Raw genomic sequence first — 25,000 nt, forward strand, 5'->3', positions numbered from 1 at the left:
ATGGCAGATTTCCAAGACGCAAACCACTGTTAAGCAAAAAGAACATTAGGGCTCGTCTCAATTTTGCTAAGAAACATCTCAATGATTGCCAAGACTTTTGGGAAAATACCTTGTGGACTGATGAGTCAAAAGTTGAACTTTTTGGAAGGCAAATGTCCCGTTACATCTGGCGTAAAAGGAACACAGCATTTCAGAAAAAGAACATCATACCAACAGTAAAATATGGTGGTGGTAGTGTGATGGTCTGGGGTTGTTTTGCTGCTTCAGGACCTGGAAGGCTTGCTGTGATAGATGGAACCATGAATTCTACTGTCTACCAAAAAATCCTGAAGGAGAATGTCCGGCCATCTGTTCGTCAACTCAAGCTGAAGCGATCTTGGGTGCTGCAACAGGACAATGACCCAAAACACACCAGCAAATCCACCTCTGAATGGCTGAAGAAAAACAAAATGAAGACTTTGGAGTGGCCTAGTCAAAGTCCTGACCTGAATCCAATTGAGATGCTATGGCATGACCTTAAAAAGGCGGTTCATGCTAGAAAACCCTCAAATAAAGCTGAATTACAACAATTTTGCAAAGATGAGTGGGCCAAAATTCCTCCAGAGCGCTGTAAAAGACTCATTGCAAGTTATCGCAAACGCTTGATTGCAGTTATTGCTGCTAAGGGTGGCCCAACCAGTTATTAGGTTCAGGGGGCAATTACTTTTTCACACAGGGCCATGTAGGTTTGGATTTTTTTTTCTCCCTAAATAATAAAAACCACCATTTACAAACTGCATTTTGTGTTTACTTGTGTTATATTTGACTAATGGTTAAATGTGTTTGATGATCAGAAACATTTTGTGTGACAAACATGCAAAAGAATAAGAAATCAGGAAGGGGGCAAATAGTTTTTCACACCACTGTATATATAAATATATATATATATATATATATATATATATATATATATATATATATACATACATATACACACATACATGCACTTTCAATAACATAGAAATCAATATAAACAACATTAACATCATTATCATATGAGAATATGAAGTAATATATAAGAAGCACATTTCATATAAATAAAAATTATTAAACAGTAAAATCCATCCATCCATCCATCTATTTTCCAACCTGCTGAATCTGAACACAGGGTCACGGGGGTCTGCTGGAGCCAATCCCAGCCAACACAGGGCACAAGGCAGGAAACAATCCTGGGGTTTTATCTTTATTTTATTTTATTGTAGAATCAACTCTGCGCACACCAGGGCGGCCGTGGGCGGATACGTATGGTGTATTCACTCCATGTTATCGTGCATTGCGCTGTCACTGGTATTTTGATAAAAGAATTTGAACAACATATAAGAAGCGTATAAATTATTAAACAGTAAAACATTAACATTTAAGAAGTAAAGTAACATTAAGTACTACTGCAGTGCCTTCGGGTATACCTCATTTTTTGTTTGCCCATTACATGCTTAAATGTATACATTTTTTGGTGTACCTACCCGAGAACACGCGACATATAACCGAGCGTGGGAGAAGCATGGATTTTAAACACGCGTTGAGTTCATGTGCTGGTCTCCCTTGTGGAATAACTGGTAATGTTTGACTAAAATCTACAGCAAGTAAAACGACATTACCTCCAATTTTTTTTTACGATCTCTGAGATCTTGCTTTTTTTGGTTCAAGGCTTCATAAGCTCTTTTATGTTCTATGGTGTACTTATCCCAAACCATCATCTTTGAATGTTGCAAGACTTTCGCCTTGTATGTAGATCGGGGTAATTACATTCATTGCATTCCTAGTCTGAATCACAATCTGATTGTATTGGTGGTTACCTGGCACTGTAGGGTTGCCACCCGTCCTTTAAAATACGGAATCGTCCCGTATTTGACAATGAAATTGCGCGTCCCGTTTTGAATCAATACGGGACGGGATTTATCCCGTATTTTTTTTATCATTTTTTTTAAAGCAGCGTCTCATGCAAATCATCCCACACGCATTTTATGAAGATGCCTCCTTTCGTAGTTTTGATTGGGTAATACTTGACGTCATCGTTAGTTTGATTGGTCTTTTTAACTGTCCAGTGAGGAGGGCGGGTCTTTTAAGTACAGTGTGCAAAGTGTTGGCACTGGGATGTGGCACCCGCTGCAGTATGCGTCCCTTATTTTTTTGTATTAAAAGTGGTAACCCTACGTGGCAGGTAACAGTTTGGTCATGAAGTCATCTAAAATCCGCCACGTGCCCTCTTTTAAGTGTGAGAAGCAGATATATATAGCCAAATTCTCGCGCTTCGTTGCGGCGAAGTACTGCTTTTAATTTGTTAAGAAAAGAAAACCTTTTTAAACGGATCGAAAATACAGTATACCAATAACAATTTGTTAAGGATCTGTTTTTTTCTGAACCTCGCTTTTCACAGCTGTCGCGCTACGGCGTGTGTTTCGTTTATTTGACAGTATGTAGATCGTGGTAATTGCATTCATGGCATTCGTTTTCTGAATCACAATCTGACTGTATGGGTGGTTACCTGCCAGGTAACGCTTGTGGTTGGCCAGGAAGTCGCCTTACATCCGCCACGTGCCCTCTTTCTGTTCCCAGAAGCTGATCATAGAATGGTTTTAATAGTTTACTTTCAAATAATGCAAAGAGTATGCGACACGTGTTTCTCCCTAATTCTGGGCTCATCAGGCATACACACTCACTTCATCCCCTCTCGGGAATCGAATCTCTATCGTCAGCGCCAGAGTTGAAGCCCCTAATGTTGCGGTCAGCAAGTCGGCTAACATCCGCCATGTGCCGTCTTTCAGTTGCGAGAAGCAGATCATAGAATGGTTGAAAGTGTTGCCCCTAACGTTGCGCTACGGCGTGTGGTTCGTTTATACCTCGTGTCTTCTCATTAAACTTTTATCTCGCGAGTATGTTATTGCAATCCGCAGCGGGAGCGTTTCTATAAACTTAATTTAAACTTACGTTTTACACCGTGCTTTGTTTCCCTTATGAACATGCTTGTATGCTTCACTCGCTGGCTTCTTATTGTTTCGCTCCCTTCTCAATTGTTTAATGAATTTTTTGTTCTTCGCTGTTTGCGGCTCTTCCTTCATTTCTCCCTACTGAGTTCTTTTATCTCGCGAATATGTTATTGCAATCCGCAACGGGAGCGTTTCAAAAAACTTCATTTAAACTTACGTTTTACACCGTGCTTTGTTTCCCTTATGAAGATGGTTGTATGCTTCACTCGCTCCCTTCTCAATTGTTAAATTAATTTGTTGTTCTTCACTGTTTGCGGCTCTTCCTTCATTTCTCCTTACTCAGTTCACAGTCTTTTCACGTGATTACGTGGGAGGCGTGATGACGTGACACTCAACTCCGCCTCCCACGGCCATCAAGCTGCCATCCATTACAGTATATTGTCAAAAATGAGGTTCCAGTTATGACCATTACGCGTTGAATTTCGAAATTAAACCTGCCTAACTTTTGTAAGTAAGCTGTAAGGAATCAGCCTGCCAAATTTTAGCCTTCCACCTACACGGGAAGTTGGACAATTAGTGATGAGTGAGTCAGTCAGTCAGTGAGTCAGTGAGGGCTTTGCCTTTTATTAATTAGTATAGATATATATATACATATACATATTACATATATATATATACATATACATATTGTATATATATATATACATATACATATTGTATATATATATATATACATATACATATTGTATATATATATATACATATACATTTTGTATATATATATATATATACATATACATATTATATATATATATATATATATATATATACATACATACATACATATACACACATACATGCACTTACAATAACATAGAAATCAATATAAACAACATTAACATCATTATCATATGAGAATATGAAGTAATATATAAGAAGCACATTTCATATAAATATAAATTATTAAACAGTAAAATGTTCTTCTATAATTTGCTACCGTGGCTATTCGTTTGTCTGTCCAGGATTTTAAGTCACCTGTAGCTCGCAAACCGTTTCACCTATTGACTTGAAATCGGGTACACATATAGTACGTCACGTCTACTATCCGCTTTATGGGTGATGATTGTATTAACCGTTTCACCTATTGACTTGAAATCGGGTACACATATAGTACGTCACGTCTACTATCCGCTTTATGGGTGATGATTGTATTACTCTTTTTATCTTTATTTTACTTTATTGTAGAATCAACTCCTATCTGCGCACACCAGGGTGGCCGTGGGCGGATGCGTATGGTGTATTCACTCCATGTTATCGTATATTGCGCTGTCACTGGTATTTTGATAAAAGAATTTGAACAACATATAAGAAGCGTATAAATTATTAAACAGTAAAACATTAACATTTAAGAAGTAAAGTTACATTGAGTACTACTGCAGTGCCTTTGGGTATACTTCATTTTTTGTTTGACCATTACATGCTTAAATGTATACATTTTTTGGTGTACCTACCCGAGAACACGCGACATATAACCGACCGTGGAAGAAGCATGGATTTTAAACACGCGTTGAGTTCATCTGCTGGTCTCCCTCGTTGAATAACTGGTAATGTTTGACTAAAATCTACAGCGAGTAAAACGACATTACCTCCTATTTTTTTTTTACGATCTCTGAGATCTTGCTTTTTTCGGTTCAAGGCTTCATAAGCTCTTTTATGTTCCATGGTGTACTTATCTCAAACCATCATCTTTGAATGTTGCAAGACTTTCGCCTTGTATGTAGATCAGGGTAATTACATTCATTGCATTCCTAGTCTGAATCACAATCTGATTGTATGGGTGGTTACCTGGCAGGTAACGCTTATGCTTGGTCATCAAGTCGTCTAACATCCGCCACGTGCCCTCTTTTAATTGCGAGAAGCAGATATATATAGCCAAATTCTCGCACTTCGTTGCGGCGAAGTACTGCTTTTAATTTTTTATTAAGAAGAAAAGAAAACCTTTTTAAACGGATCGAAAATATACCAATAACAATTTGTTAAGGATCTGTTTTTTTGTGAACCTCCCTTTTCACAGCTGTCGCGCTACGGCGTGTGTTTCGTTTATTTGACAGTATGTAGATCGTGGTAATTACATTCATGGCATTCGTTTTCTGAATCACAATCTGATTGTATGGGTGGTTACCTGCCAGATTACGCTTGTGGTTGGTCAGCAAGTCGCCTTACGTCCACCACGTGCCCTCTTTCTGTTCCCAGAAGCAGATCATAGAATGGTTTTAATAGTTTACTTTCAAATAATGCAAAGAGTATGCGACACGTGTTTCTCCCTAATTCTGGGCTCATCAGGCGTACACACTCACTGCATCCCCTCTCGGGAATCGAATCTCTATCGTCAGCACCAGAGTTGAAGCCCCTAACGTTGCGGTCAGCAAGTCGGCTAACATCCGCCATGTGCCGTCTTTCAGTTGCGAGAAGCAGATCATAGAATGGTTGAAATCGTTTACTTTCAAATTATGCAAAGAGTACGCGACACGTGTTTCGCCCTCATTCTGTGCTCTTCATGCGTACACACGCATTGCATCCCCTCTCAGGAATCGAATCTCGAACGTCAGCGCCAGAAGTGAAGCCCCTAACATTGCGCTACGGCGTGTGGTTCGTTTATACCTCGTGTCTTCTCATTAAACTTTTATCTCGCGAATATGTTATTGCAATCCGCAGCGGGAGCGTTTCTATAAACTTAATTTAAACTTACGTTTTACACCGTGCTTTGTTTCCCTTATGAACATGCTTGTATGCTTCACTCGCTCGCTTCTTATTGTTTCGCTCCCTTCTCAATTGTTTAATGAATTTTTTGTTCTTCGCTGTTTGCCTCTCTTCCTTCATTTCTCCCTACTGCGTTCTTTTATCTCGCGAATATGTTATTGCAATCCGCAGCGGGAGCGTTTCTATAAACTTAATTTAAACTTACGTTTTACACCGTGCTTTGTTTCCCTTATGAAGATGCTTGTATGCTTCACTCGCTCGCTTCTTATTGTTTCGCTCCCTTCTCAATTGTTTAATGAATTTTTGTTCTTCGCTGTTTGCGGCTCTTCCTTCATTTCTCCCTACTGCGTTCACAGTCTTTTCACGTGATTACGTGGGAGGCGTGATGACGTGACACTCAACTCCGCCTCCCACGGCCATCGAGCTGCCCTCCATTACAGTATATTGTCAAAAAAGAGGTTCCAGTTATGACCATTACGCGTTGAATTTCGAAATGAAACCTGCCTAACTTTTGTAAGTAAGCTGTAAGGAATGAGCCTGCCAAATTTCAGCCTTCCACCTACACGGGAAGTTGGAGAATTAGTGATGAGTGAGTGAGTGAGTCAGTCAGTCAGTCAGTCAGTCAGTCAGTCAGTCAGTCAGTCAGTGAGTCAGTGAGGGCTTTGCCTTTTATTAATTAGTATAGATATAGATAGATCACATTCAGCTTCTGAGACCTGCGCAGCATGACGTGAGGAACTGCTGTGTTTTTATTTTTACGGAATCTTGGCTTAATGACAACATCCCGGACTCTGCTATCCAGCCAGTTGGGCTAACATGCTATCGAGCCAACCGAGTCTTTATGGATGGAGGTAAGACTCACTGCAGGGGAGTGTGTGTTTACATTAGCAACGCTTGGTGCAGAAATACTATCGTTGTGCATACACATTGTTTTCCGCTGGCGGAGTTTATTATTATTAAGTGCCGACCCTTCTACTTACAGAGGGAGTATGCATCGATTCTGCTTGTTGCCGTTTACATCCCTCCAACCGCTAACACCAGCGATAGGAGCGAGGTGCTTAATGAACTCTACCAGGCCAATACTGAACAACAAACAGCGTACCCAGATGGATTCCTCATCACAGCAGGAGACTTCAGCCACGCAGATTTAAAAGTTTTATTGCCCAAATTACACCAACATGTGGACTTTCCTACAAATGGAGATAACTCACTGGATTTGGTGTACACCAGTGGTCCCCATCCTTTTTGACAGCAAGGACCACTTTATTAAATGCAAATTTTTCCACGGACCGATCGGTGTGGGGGGTTGGGGATGGGGGGGCAGTTTTATACACAATTTACATAACATTTCTATTATTATTAAGCAGTTCGCATACGTTTGCAACCCGAGATTTTTCTTCATTTTTTGCATATAACAAAGACATATGCTTTGCATTTGCCATTCCAACAGACTGCACATCACAAACATTAACACTGTTATCGTTTTTTTCGTGTCTGCCGTTTCTATACGAGGGTGACAATGAGTTAAATTCCAATGGATGTTTTTCAGATGTTGACAAGCATTAAGCAAAAGGTATCACTGAAAACCACAGAAAACAAAAACATCAAAAAAAAAAACAGTACGAGGAAAGTTCAAAGAAAGATTTTTTTTTACAATGTTTCTGTTTGGGGATCGTTGTGTAGCCTAAATGTGTACATCTGAGCTGCAGCCACAGATCTAATTGCTCTGTGGATGATTCATTCAAGCATTTCAAGGTCACCTCGTTGTAATGAAAGCATCTGCTGAATGTACTTCGTAGTAACGAGATTTCTATAGTCTCGTGTCATATGGGGAAACTGTCAGGACCGTATAAATACTTTGTTGTAATACTCTCTCACCTCGGTCTCTCTCCTCTCTCTGGGCCGCTACAAAGCCCCGCCCACCAAGCATTCTGAAAAGTCTGAGTGAGTCTCCGTTGCCGGCAGTTCTCTCGCGGCCCGGCTGTCAGACGGCTGCGGCCCGGTAGTGGGTCGCAGACCGGTGGTTGGGGACCCCTGGTGTACACAACCTGCAAGGGAGCCTACAAGGCCTCCCCCCTCCCCCACTCAGATCTCTCTGATCAAATCACCATCATGATGAGACCTGCATATAGACCCAGAGTGAGAACCATCAGACCAACACAAAAGCAGATACGTGTGTGGCCCAGAGGGTGCCTCCAGTGCTCTGAGGGACTGTTTTAGCACTACAGACTGGGACATTTTCAAACAAGCAGCCACTTACAATGACCACATAGACATTGAGCAGTACACTGAGGTGGTTACAGCATACATTGCAAAATGTACTGATGATGTCACCCATTACAAAAATATCACTGTTCATGCTAATCAGAAGCCATGGCTGACAAGAGAGGTCCACAGGCTTCTGAGGGTCCGTGATGCAGCCTTTGGGGTGAGTGACACTACAAGTCTAGCAACAGCTAGAGTCACCCTGTCCAGTAGCACCAGGGAAGCAAAAATGCAGTACAGCAAGAAAATATCTGGACACTTTAGCAACACCAGAGATGCACAGTCTCTCTGGCATGGCATCCAAACCCTCACTAACTACAAACCTCCACCACAGACTTGTGAAAGCGACATCACACTGCTCAACTGCCTAAATGACTTCTTTGGCCGGTTAGACACACAAAAGAGCTCTCACACTGGCACAGAAAACCATTCTCCCCTCCCCCCCAGGTGAACAGGCCATATGTGAACCCTTTCAAGAATCACTCCATGGAAGGTAGCCGGACCAGACAGCATACCTGGTCATACTTTGAAGGATTGTGCTGAGGAGCTCAAGGATGTTCTTGCTGACATCTTTAACATCTCCCTGGACCAAGCTGTTGTTCCTACATGTTTTAAAGTCACAACCATAATTCTTGTCCCTAAGAAGCCCCTCCCATCTAGCTATAATGACTATCGGCCCATAACACTGACTTCCACCAACATGAAATGTTTTGAGCAGCTGGTTATGTAGAGCATTAAGTCCATTCTTCCCCCTCCCATGACCTGTTTCAGTTTGCATACAGGTCAAACAGGTCCATAGAGGATGCTATTTCTGCTGCTCTCCATCCAGCCCTAACCCACCTAGACTCAAAAAACTCCTGTGTGCAAATGTTGTTCTTATTTTAGTTCAGCATTCAACACAATCACTCCCCAACAGCTAATACAAAAACTCAGCCACTTGGGACTCAAGACATATCTCTGCAACTGGGTGTTGGACTTTCTTACAGGGAGGCCACAAAATGTGTGAGTCAGTAATAACACCTCTAAGACCATCACGTTGAGCACAGGGGCCCCACAAGGGTGTGTACTCAGCCTGTTGCTCTTTACTCTGCAGACCCATGACTGTGTACCAATCTACAGTTCCAATCTCATTGTGAAGTTTGCGGACGATACAACCGTGGTTGGCCTCATCACCAATAATGACAAAGCCAACTATAGAAACAAGGTGAGCCAGTTGGTCCAGTGGTGTAAAGACAACAATCTCTTTCTGAACGTGGGTAAAACCAAAGAGATTGTGGTCGATTTCAGGAGAGGTCATCCAAAGCACCCCCCACTGACCATCGATGGTGTAGCTGTGGAAAGGGTGAGTAGCACCAAGTTCCTGGGGACGTACATCTCCGAGGACCTCTCCTGGTCAGATAACACCACATCACTAGCCAAGAAAGCTCAAACCCACCTCTACTTCCTACGCAAACTGAAGAGAGCACAAGTTCCTCCCCCCATCATGTGCTCTTTCTACTGGGGCTCAATCGAGAGCATCCTCACTAGCTGCATCCCTGTATGGTATGGAGGCTGCACTGCCTCCTGTAGGAAGTCCCTGCAACGTATATTGGATGCTGCCAGTATGATCATTGGTGCCCCACTGCCCTCCCTCAAGGACATTTTTCACGCCCGCCTCACCCGAATAGCCATTAGCATTGCTGGGGACTCTTCCCACCCCTTACATTCCCTCTTCAGCCTCCTCCCCTCAGGGAAAAGGTACCGGAGCCTCTGGGCCCGCTCCACAAGACTGTCAAACAGCTTCATCCAACAAGCTGTCAGGATGTTGAACTCTGTCCACTATCTTCACCTTGCCCCCTGCCCCTGGACCGTGACAAGAGTCATTATCTACCAAGTACCCCACTTCAGCTGGTATTATAAAAAGACTCAATATTACATCTGCTGCTAACTGTCTGTCTTTTTGTACATCTCATAAGCTACTCTATAATGTACCTTCTCACTTTTTACTGTAAGTGGCTTTTGCACTACTGATTATTGCACATTGTACTTAGGTTTACTTTACAAGTTCAAATTTTATTTATCTTATATGTTATACTTATATACTTTTTATATTTTATTGTACTACGAAGATGACAGAGAAACAGTAATTCTTCTGTATGTTCTGTACATATAGTGAATTGACAATAAAAGGCTATTTGATTTGATTTGATCTTAAATACAAAATACATATGCTTTACTACAATGGCGGCACGCTTAGAAGCTGCGGCTGTGTGCTCTCAGACCCAGAGTTTGGTTTTTCCACCCTGCCTGGATAAATACACATATAACCAGCAGGATATTTTATCAAGCGGCTTACGGAGCAAGAGTTGCTCGACATCCGAGTTTCTCCACGTCCACAACATTCCGGACGACATTGCATGAACACTGGGCTCTCCATGGATTACAATCCCAGCTTCGAGGAGCTGGCAGCAGCGCAAAGAATGTAAACAAAAGAGGGGGTGCCGAGGCAGCGTGCTAGCGAGGCTAAGGAAGCAGCCACACAAACCACCGCTTCCAAGCATTTTCTCCTCAAAGGTGAGGTCTCTGGCGAACAAACTGGATGAGTGGAAGCTGTGGATTGCAACAGAAAAGATCATCAGGGACTGCTGCATCCTGCTGATCACGGAGACGTGGCTGAATCCACTCATACCGGACACTGCTATCGAGACAGCAGGCTACACAGCACACCGGCAAGACACGACAGACAGCTCCAGTAAGAAAAGAGGAGGGGGGCTGTGCATTTATGTGAAGAATAGCTGGTGCATGAATTCCACCATAGTCACCAGACACTGCTCTCCAGACATGGAGATTAAGATAATTAAATGCAGACCCATATACCTCCCCCGTGAATTCAATGCCATACTGCTAACTGCTGTGTACACAGCACCAGATGCTAATACTAGCTTGGCTCTGGGGCTTTTGCATGACACCATCAGCAGTAAACAGAGCAAGTATCCTGAGGCTGTTCACATCATTTCTGGGGACTTTAATCATGCAGATCTGAAAGCAGTTCTCCCCAAATTCCATCAACACATAAAATGTGGAACCAGGAGAGTAAAAACACTGGACAAGCTATACACAAACATCAGACAGGCCTACAGGGCTAAACCCCTAGCAAACCTTGGCCAGTCTGATCACACATTCCTGCTTCTGATCCCTGCATATACTCCTCTCAGGAAACAAACTCCCACTATGACCAAGACTGTTATCATATGGCCCGAGGAGGCCTCCAACAGTTGCACGACTGCTTCCAGAGAACCGACTGGGAGGTTTTCGATCACCAAGACTTGGAGAACCACACTATGGCAGTCCTGGATTACATCAGGTTCTGCACATATGTCACCAGGGACAGGCGCATAAGGACTTATCCCAACAGGAAGCCCTGGATGATGAGGGAGGTCCAGAGTCTGCTGAAAGCCAGGAATACTGCTTTCAGGTCTAGGAATGGGGCTCTTTACAGTGTAGCCAGAGCGAACCTGAAGAGAGGCATCTGAGAGGCCAAGGCAGCATACAGAAGGAGGATAGAGGACCATCTGATGAGCAACAACACCAGGCAGGTGTGGCAGGGTGTCCAGCACATCACCGGCTACAAATCCAGCAACTCCTCGGCCGCTGAGGGAGACACTTCTCTGGCAGAAACTGAACATCTTCTTTGCCTGCTTTGAGGCGACACCAACAGCAGCTCTATCACAGCCACCTGTTCACAACAGCAACATACTTACGGTGGAAGTGTGTGAGGTGAGGCGAGTGATGAGGAAGGTGAACCTGAGGAAGGCTGCAAGACCCGACGGTGTGGCTGGATGGGTGCTAAAAGACTGTGCGGATCAACTGGCCGGAATCTTCACTAGGATTTTCAACCAGTCCCTGTCCCAGGCCACTGTCATTACATCTTGCCTGAAGAAGGGGCCTGAGTTGCCTCGAAAGCTTGCAAATTGTAATCTTTTTAGTTAGCCAATAAAAGGTGTCATTTTGCTTGACATTTCACTACATTCATAATGGCAAACATGGTACAACACCCTAGTATTATTGTGGGAAAGACATTTGGGGGACACCTTTCCATAAAACAAGTCCCTTTTAATCACTTTATCCTGTAGACTACAGTTAAACGTTACATCTTTGTCACAATTCCTGTTTCTCTATTCTTACATTTACCAGTAAACCCCCGATTCTCTAAAGAATCACAAATGCAAGAATGGCAATTACTTTCTGTTCCCTCCAATCTTTGAAGGGATGTAATATCATGGAGCGTCCTGGGAAGGTTTTCATTTAATGAAATAAATATATTTGTAGTAAAGCTGTTTCTTTTTGGATCCATGACTCGTTTGGTTCTGGTGTTTCAGAAGCGCGTTGTAGGCGCCCTCATTCATTGTTTTTATCCATGCAGTCTCGTTTTTGTTTTTCTATGGGTGTGTTGTTAGGTAGAAGTCGTTTGCTGTTAGGAATCATAATTGATCCCCAGACCGCAGGTACTTTGGAGTAGCTGACTGCTGGCACTGTCAGTAGTCACCACTACCTCAGGTTTAAATACATACACATATATAGATAGACACCGCATTCACTGTGTTTCCCAGTAGACACGATACGTTAGCCTTATTGCGAGTGGCAAACGTGCTATTTAAACTAAGGCTCACTTGAGCACATAAATGCATAGCTTTGCAAGCTTAGCCTGGCTTAGCTAAAGTAAAGATTATATAACGGGAGTTTCTAACGGCCAAATATAACCGAAACAATTGTTCAGCCTTACCTATGAAATGTAATCCCCCGGGATCTGGTTTGGAGCGTACAGCGGTTTGTACAATCCCAAGCAGCACATTATTCATTACTTCACTCCACAGCAGTGCCACTCACAGTATGGTGGCGACGTTGACGTACGATTCTGCTAGTCATGACGCGTGTTTCAGAAGCGCGTTGTAGGCACCTTCGTTTATTGTTTTTATCCATGCAGTCTCGCTTTTGGCAGCGGTGGTAGTGTGTACGACTTGCCTGTTGCCTCTGGCATATGTGCATATATACTGTACAACCTGGCGTGCACGCTGTACCTCAGGTTTAGTTTACAGGTCGTAGCCATACGGGCTCATTTTTGTATTACTAATCGTTGAGTTCTTTCTTTTTGGAGCCGTGACTCCTTAGCCTCTGCTGTTGCAGAAGCGCGTTGTGGGCGCCTTCGTTCATTGTGTTTATCCATACGGGCTCGTTATTGTATTTCTGTTAGTTGAGCTCTTTCATTGTGGAGCCGTGACTTCTTTGTTTCTGGTGTTTTTGAAGAGCGTTGTAGGAGCCTCCGTTTATTGTTTTTATCCATGCGGTCTCGTCTTTGCTGTTCTGTGGCTGTGTCGTTAGGTAGACGTCGTTTACTGTTAGGAATCATAATTCAACTTACTTTTAATACTGAATTACCGTTATGTGATCCACATATGGCACACTGACTGCTGGCACAGTGGATTAGAGCAAGTTTAGTTTACAGGTTGTGTTGTTTGGGCGCCACCTACTGACTCTGGGAAGCCGCTGGGTTTGACTCTGGGGTGCTGAAGTGCTGTGCGCATGCGCCTCGGTGCGTCCGCCGTCCGTGCATAAATTAAACTGTCGTTTAGTAATATAGATAATCCTATAGAGATATACAGTTCACAGTGGCAATACACTTAAACCCAGGACAATAGTTCACCAGCTTCAGACTTCATCCAAGTATGACTGTTACTGTACCTTATTTCTCACACCCTTGATTGAACTAGCTGAGAAAAGGAATAATTTTCCTAACTCTCAGCAGAACAAAACATATACAGTGATCCCTCGCTATATCGCGCTTCGCCTTTCGCGGCTTCACTCCATCGCGGATTTTATATGTAAGCATATTTAAATATATATCGCGGATTTTTCGCTGCTTCGCGGGTTTCTGCGGACAATAGGTCTTTTAATTTCTGGTACATGCTTCCTCAGTTGGTTTGCCCAGTTGATTTCATACAAGGGACGCTATTGGCAGATGGCTGAGAAGCTATCCAGCTTACTTTCTCTCTCTCTCTCTCTCTCTCTCTTGCGCTGACGTAGGGGGGTGTGAGCAGGGGGGCTGTGTGCAGCTGCTTCCTGAAGGACAAGCTGCACGGAGCTTCGCATACTTAAAAGCTCAAAGGGCACGTATTGATTTTTTTTATCTGTCTCTCTCTATCTCTCTCTATCTCTCTCTCTCTCTCTCTTCCTGCTCCTGACAGAGGGGGTGTGAGCTGCCGCCTTCAACAGCTTTGTACCGGCGGTGCTTCGCATACTTAAAAGCCAAAAAGCCCTATTGATTTTTTTTTTGACTGCTTGCTTTGCACTCCTTTGAAAAGGAAGATATGTTTGCATTCTTTTAATTGTGAGACAGAACTGTCATCTCTGTCTTGTCATGGAGCACAGTTTAAACTTTTGAAAAAGAGACAAATGTTTGTTTGCAGTGTTTGAATAACGTTCCTGTCTCTCTACAACCTCCTTTGTTTCTGCGCAAATCTGTGACCCAAGCATGACATTCTAAAAATAACCATATAAACATATGGTTTCTACTTCGCGGATTTTCCTATTTCGCGGGTGGCTCTGGAACGCAACCCCCGCGATGGAGGAGGGATTACTGTACGCAGGAAAGTAGAGTTACTAAGTTTTAATCATTATGTATTTTTACTACGGCCATAATCCAAAGCAAATAGAGATATGGCTTTTCTTACTAATACCAACTGGATCTTCCTATAGTTCTGAAAGAAGTCAAAGATCAGTAACACATTCAATATTTGTATGTCAATTCCATAATCTTCATAGTTACACAAAGTCACTGGTCAGGTCAATATCTCTGGTCAGCTCTTTCTGGTCAGTTCTCTCTTTAACCAGATCATCTGGTCTGATTTCTAGTCAGCTCTCTCTGTCTCTCTAGTCAGCTCTCTCTGTCTCTCTAGTCAGCTCTCTCTCTCTCTAGTCAGCTCTCTCTGTCTCTCTAGTCAGCTCATTGTCTAACTTTACATTGTCCTTTTATCACTGAGACTCATAGGATTTTCCCTCTCCTGCCCCCGTCTTTCTTCCTGGGGGAAGGGTTCACATCTCTAACATCTCCAGAAAAATCTTTCTGGAGCTCATACGTCCCTGTCACCATAAAAGGAGCTTATATAACTAAACCCATACTTCTGATGTCCCAGATAGGATATCGAGGTATACTCCGTGCTCAAGCAGATGCAGTAGCTTTCATTTAAAAAGTGTTGCTCCTGAACTATATCAGAAGTAAAATGTATAAAATGCAACAACAGACAAAAAAAAAAAACAGAATACATGTGTTTTGGACATCACAAACAGAAGAAAAGTTTGTCTTTCTGATGTCTCATGTTTTAGATACCACAACGGATTGGAAAAAAGCCAAAAAAAGGGATGAGATTGCAGCCAAATTCACTTCAGCTGTTAAACCTTCATACCGTACAGGCTCCATCAGGCAGCAGGCAAATGGCTATCATGAAAAGGAGTGAGAACGACTAGAAGATCAGAACACAGTCAGTAAATTAAGATATGACCAGCAGTTATTAATTGTTTAAATTGACACGGTCTGTGATCAAGATCAGCAATTGTAGTCAGCAAGTTTGACATGCCCTAATTAGTAAAAAGTCGCATAATGTGACATCAGTTTCACTTGTCAGAAAACTGTTTCTTTCATTTAAATGTTCAGTTCAAACACAACCTTTCCTTAAAAGACATTATAACATGGAATTATAACAATGCTAGATACTACAAATATACAACAACAAATGCATTAACAAATATTTCAGAAAAGAAGTGTACTTTGTGCAGTCCTTAACTCAGTATTTTTCTTTTACATATCATTTTTGCATTTTTTCAATCCTCATTACATCTTGAAAGCCTGAAATGTCATAATGTTGACAAAATTAGCTCTATACCTAATTTACTGGGAAAGGATTTAGTACTGCATGCTTTAAAAAAAATTAAACTTTGCTTTCAAAACATATTCAAACAGGGAGGTACCTGACTGTTGCTTGATTCTACCTTAGTAAATCTGTGAACCAAATAAACCTACTGTAATTTCCAGTGTATCACAGATTAGACTCTGACCTCCAATACTGAAGTACACATGCTTTTACCTGAAACATTTTACCTAATCATATCTGTTATGTCTTGGTAGAGTAATATATTACTCTAAGAGTAATATATTACTCTACTTTCCCCTTTTGTATTATTAATATGTAGCCTTTGTCAGAATGCCTCAAATCTCCCAGACTTACCACTGTTTATAAGGTACTGTACCATATAACTTCTCCCCACCTTCCCTTCTACATGTCTCAGGCAATTATGTGTAGTAAAAGACAAGCAGGAGTTAAGTTACAATTTAAACAATGTATTATTGATAATATTCATAAATAATAACAATATGCAATTGGCAACCATACAACCTGATAAATGTTGATGTGCAGCTTCAGGCGGCACACAGACTTGTTAGTTACTTAAAATGTCTCTAGTTAAGGCATCATTTGTGGTCAGCTTTCTTCAGAACAGGCAACGTGCCTGTCTCAATATGGCTGCTGAGCTATGCACTTCATTGTGTTGTCCTTTCAGTTCATGATGTGAGATGGTGTTTTCATCAGTTTTGTAAGAGAGAGAAAGTGAGGTAAAGCAAGCAAATTTATAGGTTTTCTGTCCAACCCCTACACCCAATATAGGGCGTCTTGGTACTTAAAAGCTTCTGATACAAGCCAGTTCCAAACAGCCATACTTCAGACCAATGGGGGGACAGAATACCTTCACACCTGCCCTCCAAACCATGTGTTAAGGTAAAGCTTGGCAGTTAGGCAGCCTGGCTTTCTTGTGGGGTTTGACTAGAGAAATATTGGCCAAACTTGTCGTAAAATTACAAAGAGACTCATTTCTAAAAGGGGGGGAAGGAGTTTTTAAACCATCAAACCATTGTTGTTATTATCTATAATGTTACACTAATATTACATAGCTTTGTCTTACAAATAAAGTCATACAAAATATTTATCAACTTGTATGCAAAATTTCACATCAGAACAACATCACTCTGCATGTTCCAAATAATATTAAGAAAAGTTCTTATGTCTCAATGATTATATGATTTGAAATTCCAATACAGCGTCAAGCCATATTCTGCGTATCATCTTATGTTTTCCTCTTCGGTTTTATTTTTTCAACATTTATGTCCTACCATGGCGTTTTTTCCTGTATGTACAATGATTACTTTAATGGATAATAATTTCTGTTCCTTATCTATTTATTAATGTATTTATTTGTCATAGGATATGTGCTTTCATATTATTTGTTTGTTGTTGTTTTTACAATTGCATTGTACTGGTATAATGACAATAAAGGCTTCCTTCCTTCATTTCCTCCTACAGATATCAGTAAATAAACTACTCTGAGAATGATTCATTTCTGTGTTTTATAGTGTTATATGCTGACATGCCTACAACTCTTCTAGGGACTTGAGATGCGTGAAAGCAAAAAAAGGAAGCTTTCCTGCCTGCGGCTACTTACTTACCAACAAATGCCACTTACTACTAAATTTGTTTGTTTTTTTTTTTTTTAACTTATTTCAGTCAGTCAGTCAGTCATTACCCAACCAGTTATATCCTAACCCAGGGTCACGTGGGGTCTGCTGGAGCCAATCCCAGGTGGCACAGGGCGCAAGGCAGGAACAAACCCCGGGCAGGGCGCCAGCCCACCACAGTAAACTTATTTCAGTTATGCATTATTTGTTGTTATTTCATAAACCAGAGATTTAAAAAGAACATTTAATTGTTACAACATCACTGTCAACACATAACATTTATCCTTTAAATAACTATAACACAAATGGTTTACGATTTGCTAGAATGCATAACCTTATAATGAATAAAAACAAATACAGTATGTTATGCATTAAAACATTATGTTAAAATCGAGCACTTGAAAAATCTGAATGATATAAATGTTGTACAAACTCTCTCTTAAAGGCACACATTTCACTAAACTCACTTAAAATCCTAGATATATACAGTAATACTCTAACCTGAACGTTTGTGACAAATCAGCATTAATATCTTTGTACTGATGTATCTATGTTTAAAAATGCTTACCAGCTTTTCCACAGCTTCACGGACAAGATTCATTTCTTTATCTCTCTCTTCCTCTCTTTTCTGTCCTTGCACTATCAAATCATCTCTCTCATTTGTCACAACCTGAAGGGAATTTGAAAGGTCTGCAATCCTACACAATAAAATAAACTAGTGTCAAAATAATTAACTATTGTACATAATTAAAAATTCTTTTTTTATGAAAATGTACAATACTTTTACAAGTATACAAAGAAACACAAGAAAGAAACAACAAGTTACAAATTACGCTAACTAAACACTTTTTAGTAGGGAATGTAATTGTGAGGGAATTCATGATTTTAACAAAAAAATCTTATTTCACCCATTTCTTTTAACTATTTTCTGTGATTACACGATCTAAACTGGATCACTAATGTGTTATTGGTATTGCAACATTGTTAATGGCACATTTAAAGGAAAAGTGTCCTATAATCCTGTTTAAAGCTTTAAAGGATTCATTTTGTATTTTTCACGTCAAAATTATTTCTTCATAAACATGGTATATATTAATTTGTCACGTGACATTGTGTTATGAAGTGAAACATTTTTTATAAATTTTAAAAAACAAGCAGCCTGTTCTTGTTGTTTAAAATGAAGTTAAGAGGCAGATGTGCAAATGTGAAAACAAAAGCCATAAAATGTACTTAATACACTCACTTTGAAGCAGCAAAAGTTTTGACTTGAGAAAACATGCATTTTGTATTCATGAGGTATCCTTGTGATAACAAAAGTAAAAATTATTTTATCATGGATTTTTGGAACTGTCTTCCTTTTTATTATTATTATTATTATTATTATTTATTATTATAGTATTTTATTCAAGTTGCCCTTAAATGATTCCAAAAAAATAACTCTTAAAATTTCTCCAATTATAACCATTATCCTACATATTTTAATCAACTTTAAATGATGTGTCATTTTCTTTCCATAGTTAAGGTGGTAAGAAATTTCATTTTAACGAGTCTATGCATTTAAATTTTAAATTAATACTTTTATAGGCACCCCACAACATTTTTTTGTTTTTTGGATTTTATTGATTTTATTAAAATCAAATAACATTCCATACAAATAAGTCATGTTTTACAAAACTAGGTTCGAAACAAGTCAACCCCCACCCATGAAAAAGAGAGCTAGGCCAACAGAGTAAAACTTTAAACTAGTAAAAATAAGCAAATAGATAAATTAATAAAAATAAATAGAGTATAAAAAGGGGGGAAGATAATCTGCTTCCTCAATTAAAATGCTTATTCTAAAATGTTATTGATTAGATCCTGCCAGGTTTTGAAAATATTTTGTACAGATCCTCTATGTGAGAATTTAATTTTTTCCAATTTCATATAATATATAACATCAGTTACCCACTGACTTAAAACAGGAGAGTTAGGATTCTTCCAGTTGAGCAAAATAAGCCTACATGCCAATAGTGTAGTAAAGCAATTACAATTTCTTTGTCCTTCTCCACTTCAAGCCCGTCTGGAAGTACACCAAACACAACTGTTAATGGATTAGGAGGTATTGTGATACCAAGGCTGTCTGAAAGGCATGTAAAGATTTTGGTCCAGAATGATGTTAATTTGGTGCACGCCCAAAACATATGGCCCAGTGAGGCTGGAACTTGACTGCAATGTTCGCAGGTTGGATCTTGCCCTGGAAACATTTTGGACAATTTTAAACAAGACAGACGTGCTCGATATATAATTTCAAGTTGAATAATTGTATGCTTTGCACATATGGAGCTCAAGTGGATTATCTGCATTGCTAACTTCCACTCCTTTTCTAAGATGTTGAGTGAGAGATCCTTTTTCCACTGTACTCTTGGATCTTTGAAAGGGAGGGACTGTAAAATGGTTTTATATATTACGGAGATGTTGGTATATATATATACATATCTACATATACAGTGGTGTGAAAAACTATTTGCCCCCTTCCTGATTTCTTATTCTTTTGCATGTTTGTCACACAAAATGTTTCTGATCATCAAACACATTTAACCATTAGTCAAATATAACACAAGTAAACACAAAATGCAGTTTGTAAATGGTGGTTTTTATTATTTAGGGAGAAAAAAAAATCCAAACCTACATGGCCCTGTGTGAAAAAGTAATTGCCCCCTGAACCTAACAACTGGTTGGGCCACCCTTAGCAGCAATAACTGCAATCAAGCGTTTGCGATAACTTGCAATGAGTCTTTTACAGTGCTCTGGAGGAATTTTGGCCCACTCATCTTTGCAAAATTGTTGTAATTCAGCTTTATTTGAGGGTTTTCTAGCATGAACCGCCTTTTTAAGGTCATGCCATAGCATCTCAATTGGATTCAGGTCAGGACTTTGACTAGGCCACTCCAAAGTCTTCATTTTGTTTTTCTTCAGCCATTCAGAGGTGGATTTGCTGGTGTGTTTTGGGTCATTGTCCTGTTGCAGCACCCAAGATCGCTTCAGCTTGAGTTGACGAACAGATGGCCGGACATTCTCCTTCAGGATTTTTTGGTAGACAGTAGAATTCATGGTTCCATCTATCACAGCAAGTCTTCCAGGTCCTGAAGCAGCAAAACAACCCCAGACCATCACACTACCACCACCATATTTTACTGTTGGTATGATGTTCTTTTTCTGAAATGCTGTGTTCCTTTTACGCCAGATGTAACGGGACATTTGCCTTCCAAAAAGTTCAACTTTTGACTCATCAGTCCACAAGGTATTTTCCCAAAAGTCTTGGCAATCATTGAGATGTTTCTTAGCAAAATTGAGACGAGCCCTAATGTTCTTTTTGCTTAACAGTGGTTTGCGTCTTGGAAATCTGCCATGCAGGCCATTTTTGCCCAGTCTCTTTCTTATGGTGGAGTCGTGAACACTGACCTTAATTGAGGCAAGTGAGGCCTGCACTTCTTTAGACGTTGTCCTGGGGTCTTTTGTGACCTCTCGGATGAGTCGTCTCTGCGCTCTTGGGGTAATTTTGGTCGGCCAGCCACTCCTGGGAAGGTTCACCACTGTTCCATGTTTTTGCCATTTGTGGATAATGGCTCTCACTGTGGTTCGCTGGAGTCCCAAAGCTTTAGAAATGGCTTTATAACCTTTACCAGACTGATAGATCTCAATTACTTCTGTTCTCATTTGTTCCTGAATTTCTTTGGATCTTGGCATGATGTCTAGCTTTTGAGGTGCTTTTGGTCTACTTCTCTGTGTCAGGCAGCTCCTATTTAAGTAATTTCTTGATTGAAACAGGTGTGGCAGTAATCAGGCCTGGGGGTGGCTACAGAAATTGAACTCAGGTGTGATACACCACAGTTAGGTTATTTTTTAACAAGGGGGCAATTACTTTTTTACACAGGGCCATGTAGGTTTGGATTTTTTCTCTCCCTAAATAATAAACACCATCATTTAAAAACTGCATTTTGTGTTTACTTGTGTTATATTTGACTAATGGTTAAATGTGTTTGATGATCAGAAACATTTTGTGTGACAAACATGCAAAAGAATAAGAAATCAGGAAGGGGGCAAATAGTTTTTCACACCACTGTATATCTACATACACATATATATACACATATATATACATATCTACATATACATATATATACATATATATATACATATATACATATATATATATATATACATATATATATACATATATACATATATATATATATATATATATATATATATATATATATATATATATATATATATATAGCTGATTACCCAGTGGATTCGCTCAAGAGAAAAAAATAAAATGTAGTATGTATAAAATAAGTTTAATTGCCAAATTTATTTTTTCATAAATAAAGAGCACTTACAATAACATAGAAATCAATATAAACAACATTAAAATCATTATCATATGAGAATATGAAGTAATATATAAGAAGCACATTGCATATAAATATAAATTATTAAACAGTAAAATGTTCTTCTATAATACGCTACCGTGGCTATTCGTTTGTCTGTCCAGGATTTTAAATCAGCTGTAGCTCGCAAACCGTTTCACCTATTGACTTGAAATTTGGTATACATATACTACGTCACGTCTACTATTCGCTTTCCCACACATATGAACATATATATATATATATATATATATATATATACACATACATATACACACACATACACATATATACATATACATACATAGTACGTTGCAACACGGGCTGTAATTGTTACATGGGAGGGACACGACAAATCACAGCTTCCCGCTTTCTAACCGGGCTTGTGATTGCTGCTTTGACGGATGCCCAGATCCCACAATATTTCCCCTTAGGAGAGGCGTTAGGCAAGTGTAATTGAATAGCGGTGCTGCAAGTTATTACTCTTTTTATCTTTATTTTATTTTATTGTAGAATCAACTCACAGCTGCGCGCACCAGTGCGTGCGTGGCGGATGCGTACGGCTGCCGTTTTCATTGTCTACCACCTTCGCTAATCATTCTTGAGGCAGATTGAAGACTTAAGTGCCAGCTTAACTGAAAAATTAAAGAAAACATACTAAGTTTTAAAAAAAATCAGTTTTAACGGGAAAAGATGCCGACGAAAGAAGAGAAGCAGCGGGACGCTAGGGTGAAGAGCTGCTCATTAAGCAGCAAGCGCATCAACCTCTGAGCAAATGAACATATAAGAAGCGTATAAATTATTAAACAGTAAAACATTAACATTTAAGAAGTAAAGATACATTGAGTGCTACTGTAGTGCTTTCGGGTATAGTACATTTTTTGTTTGCCCATTACATGCATAAATGTATACATTTTTTGGTGTACCTACCCAAGAACACGTGACATGACCCGGCAGTTAAAAATTTATCACTCCAGCAATTTTAACTCTGTTACAAAGTCATCTAATATGGTATTGCAAACGGCAGCGGGAGCGTTTCTATAAAAAAATTTAAACTTACTGTTTACACCGTGCTTTGAAGATGCATAGTATGCGACACGTGTATCGCCGTAGTTGTGGGCTCATCAGGCGTACACACTCACTGCACTCCCTTACGGGAATCGATCCTCGGACGTAGAGGCGAAGCCTCTAACGTTGTGCCACTGCGTGTGGTTCGTTCATTTCACAGCATGTAGATCGGGGTAATTACATTGCAGGCATTCGTAGTCTGATTCACAATCTGATTGTATGGGTGGTTACCTACCAGGTAACGCTTGTGGTTGGTGAGCAAGTCGGCTAACTTCTCCCACGGTGCCCTCTTTCAGTTGCGAGAAGCGGATCATACAATGGTTGAAATAGTTTAATATATATAGCAAAATCACCGCGCTTCGCAGGGGCGAATATGGTATTGCAAACGGCAGCGTTTCTATAAACTCAATTTAAACTTACTGTTTACACCGTGCTTTGAAGATGCATAGTATGCGACACGTGTTTCGCCGTAATTGTGGGCTCATCAGGCGTACACACTCACTGCACTCCCTTACGGGAATCGATCCTCGGACGTAGAGGCGAAGCCCCTAACGTTGTGCCACGGCATGTGGTTCATTCATTTCACAGCATGTAGATCGGGGTAATTACATTGCAGGCATTCGTAGTCTGATTCACAATCTGATTGTATGGGTGGTTACCTACCAGGTAACGCTTGTGGTTGGTGAGCAAGTCGGCTAACTTCTGCCACGGTGCACTCTTTCAGTTGTGAGACGCGGATCATACAATGGTTGAAATAGTTTAATATATATAGCAAAATCACCGCGCTTCGCAGGGGCGAATATGGTATTGCAAACGGCAGCGTTTCTATAAACTTAATTTAAAGTTACGGTTTATACCGTGCTTTGTTTCATATTCTTTTCCTACCTTATCAATTGTGTAATGTGTTTTTTGAACAGGTTTGATTCATGGAAGTGATCACTCCTGCTGCGTTCAGTCACTTCACGTGAGCCGCTCTCTTGTGTGATGTTGCGATGTCCACGGGTTTATTTAATGTTAGCTAAGACCCGGCAGTTAAAAGTTTCTCGCTACAGCAATTTTAACTCTGTTACAAAGTGATGCAAACTCTCGTTTATACCTCGTGTCTTCTCATTAAACTTGTATCTCGCGAATATGGCATTGCAAACGGCAGCGGGAGCATTTCTATAAAGTTAATTTAAGGTTACGGTTTACACCGTGCTTTTTTATACCTCGTGTCTTCTCATTAAACTTGTATCTCGCGAATATGGTATTGCAAACGGCAGCGGGAGCGTTTCTATAAAGTTAATTTAGACTTACGGTTTACACCGTGCTTTTTTATACCTCGTGTCTTATGAAGATGCTTGTATGCGTCACTCACTCGCTTCTTATTGTTTCGCTGCCTTGTCAATTGTGTAATGAATGTTTTCTTCAGCGCTCTTTGGGGCTCCTCCTTCTTTTCTACGTACTGAGTTCACAGTCAGTTCACGTGATTATGTGGGAGGCGTGATGACGCGACACGCAACTCCGTCTCCTACAGCCATCTTGCTGCCTTCCAATGTTAAAAAAGTCTGGCCTTGATGCTGACAATCTTAACAATTTCCGGCCTATTTCCCACTTACCTATCCTGTCAAAAGTTCTTGAGCGTGTTGTAGCTTCCCAACTCACCAATTACCTAACCTCTAATAATTTGATGGAACCCTTTCAGTCTGGATTCAGGGCACGACACAGCTGTTAAACTGCTCTGCTACAGGTAACCAATGATTTGCTTATGGCAGTAGACTCTGGACAAACTAGCATATTAATTCTGTTAGACCTCAGTGCAGCATTTGACACAGTCAGACATGACATCCTACTGTCCAGAATGGAGAACATGCTGGGTATCTCTGGCACTGCCCCCCAGTGATTCAAGTCCTATCTGACTGATAGGCAAGAGTTTGTTAGTCTTGGCAACAGCAGATCCAACTCCGTGCCAGTCACACAAGGAGTCCCTCAGGGCTCTGTCCTTGGTCCTC

The 25,000-nt window shown here is 40.4% G+C and overlaps 1 protein-coding gene across 3 annotated transcripts in view; it reads right to left on the minus strand.

Annotated features, from left to right (window-relative positions):
- The window catches only part of LOC114656611 (centrosome-associated protein CEP250-like), a 282,216-nt gene that overhangs the window by 118,203 nt on the left and 139,013 nt on the right, over positions 1-25,000 (minus strand). For all 3 annotated transcript variants that reach the window (XM_051931364.1, XM_051931363.1, XM_051931365.1), the window contains one exon: positions 18,098-18,227. In XM_051931364.1, the coding sequence (XP_051787324.1) occupies positions 18,098-18,227 (130 nt within the window). The remainder of the gene's footprint in view (positions 1-18,097; positions 18,228-25,000) is intronic.

Source organism: Erpetoichthys calabaricus, chromosome 8, assembly GCF_900747795.2.
Source record: "Erpetoichthys calabaricus chromosome 8, fErpCal1.3, whole genome shotgun sequence".
NCBI lineage: Eukaryota > Metazoa > Chordata > Cladistia > Polypteriformes > Polypteridae > Erpetoichthys > Erpetoichthys calabaricus.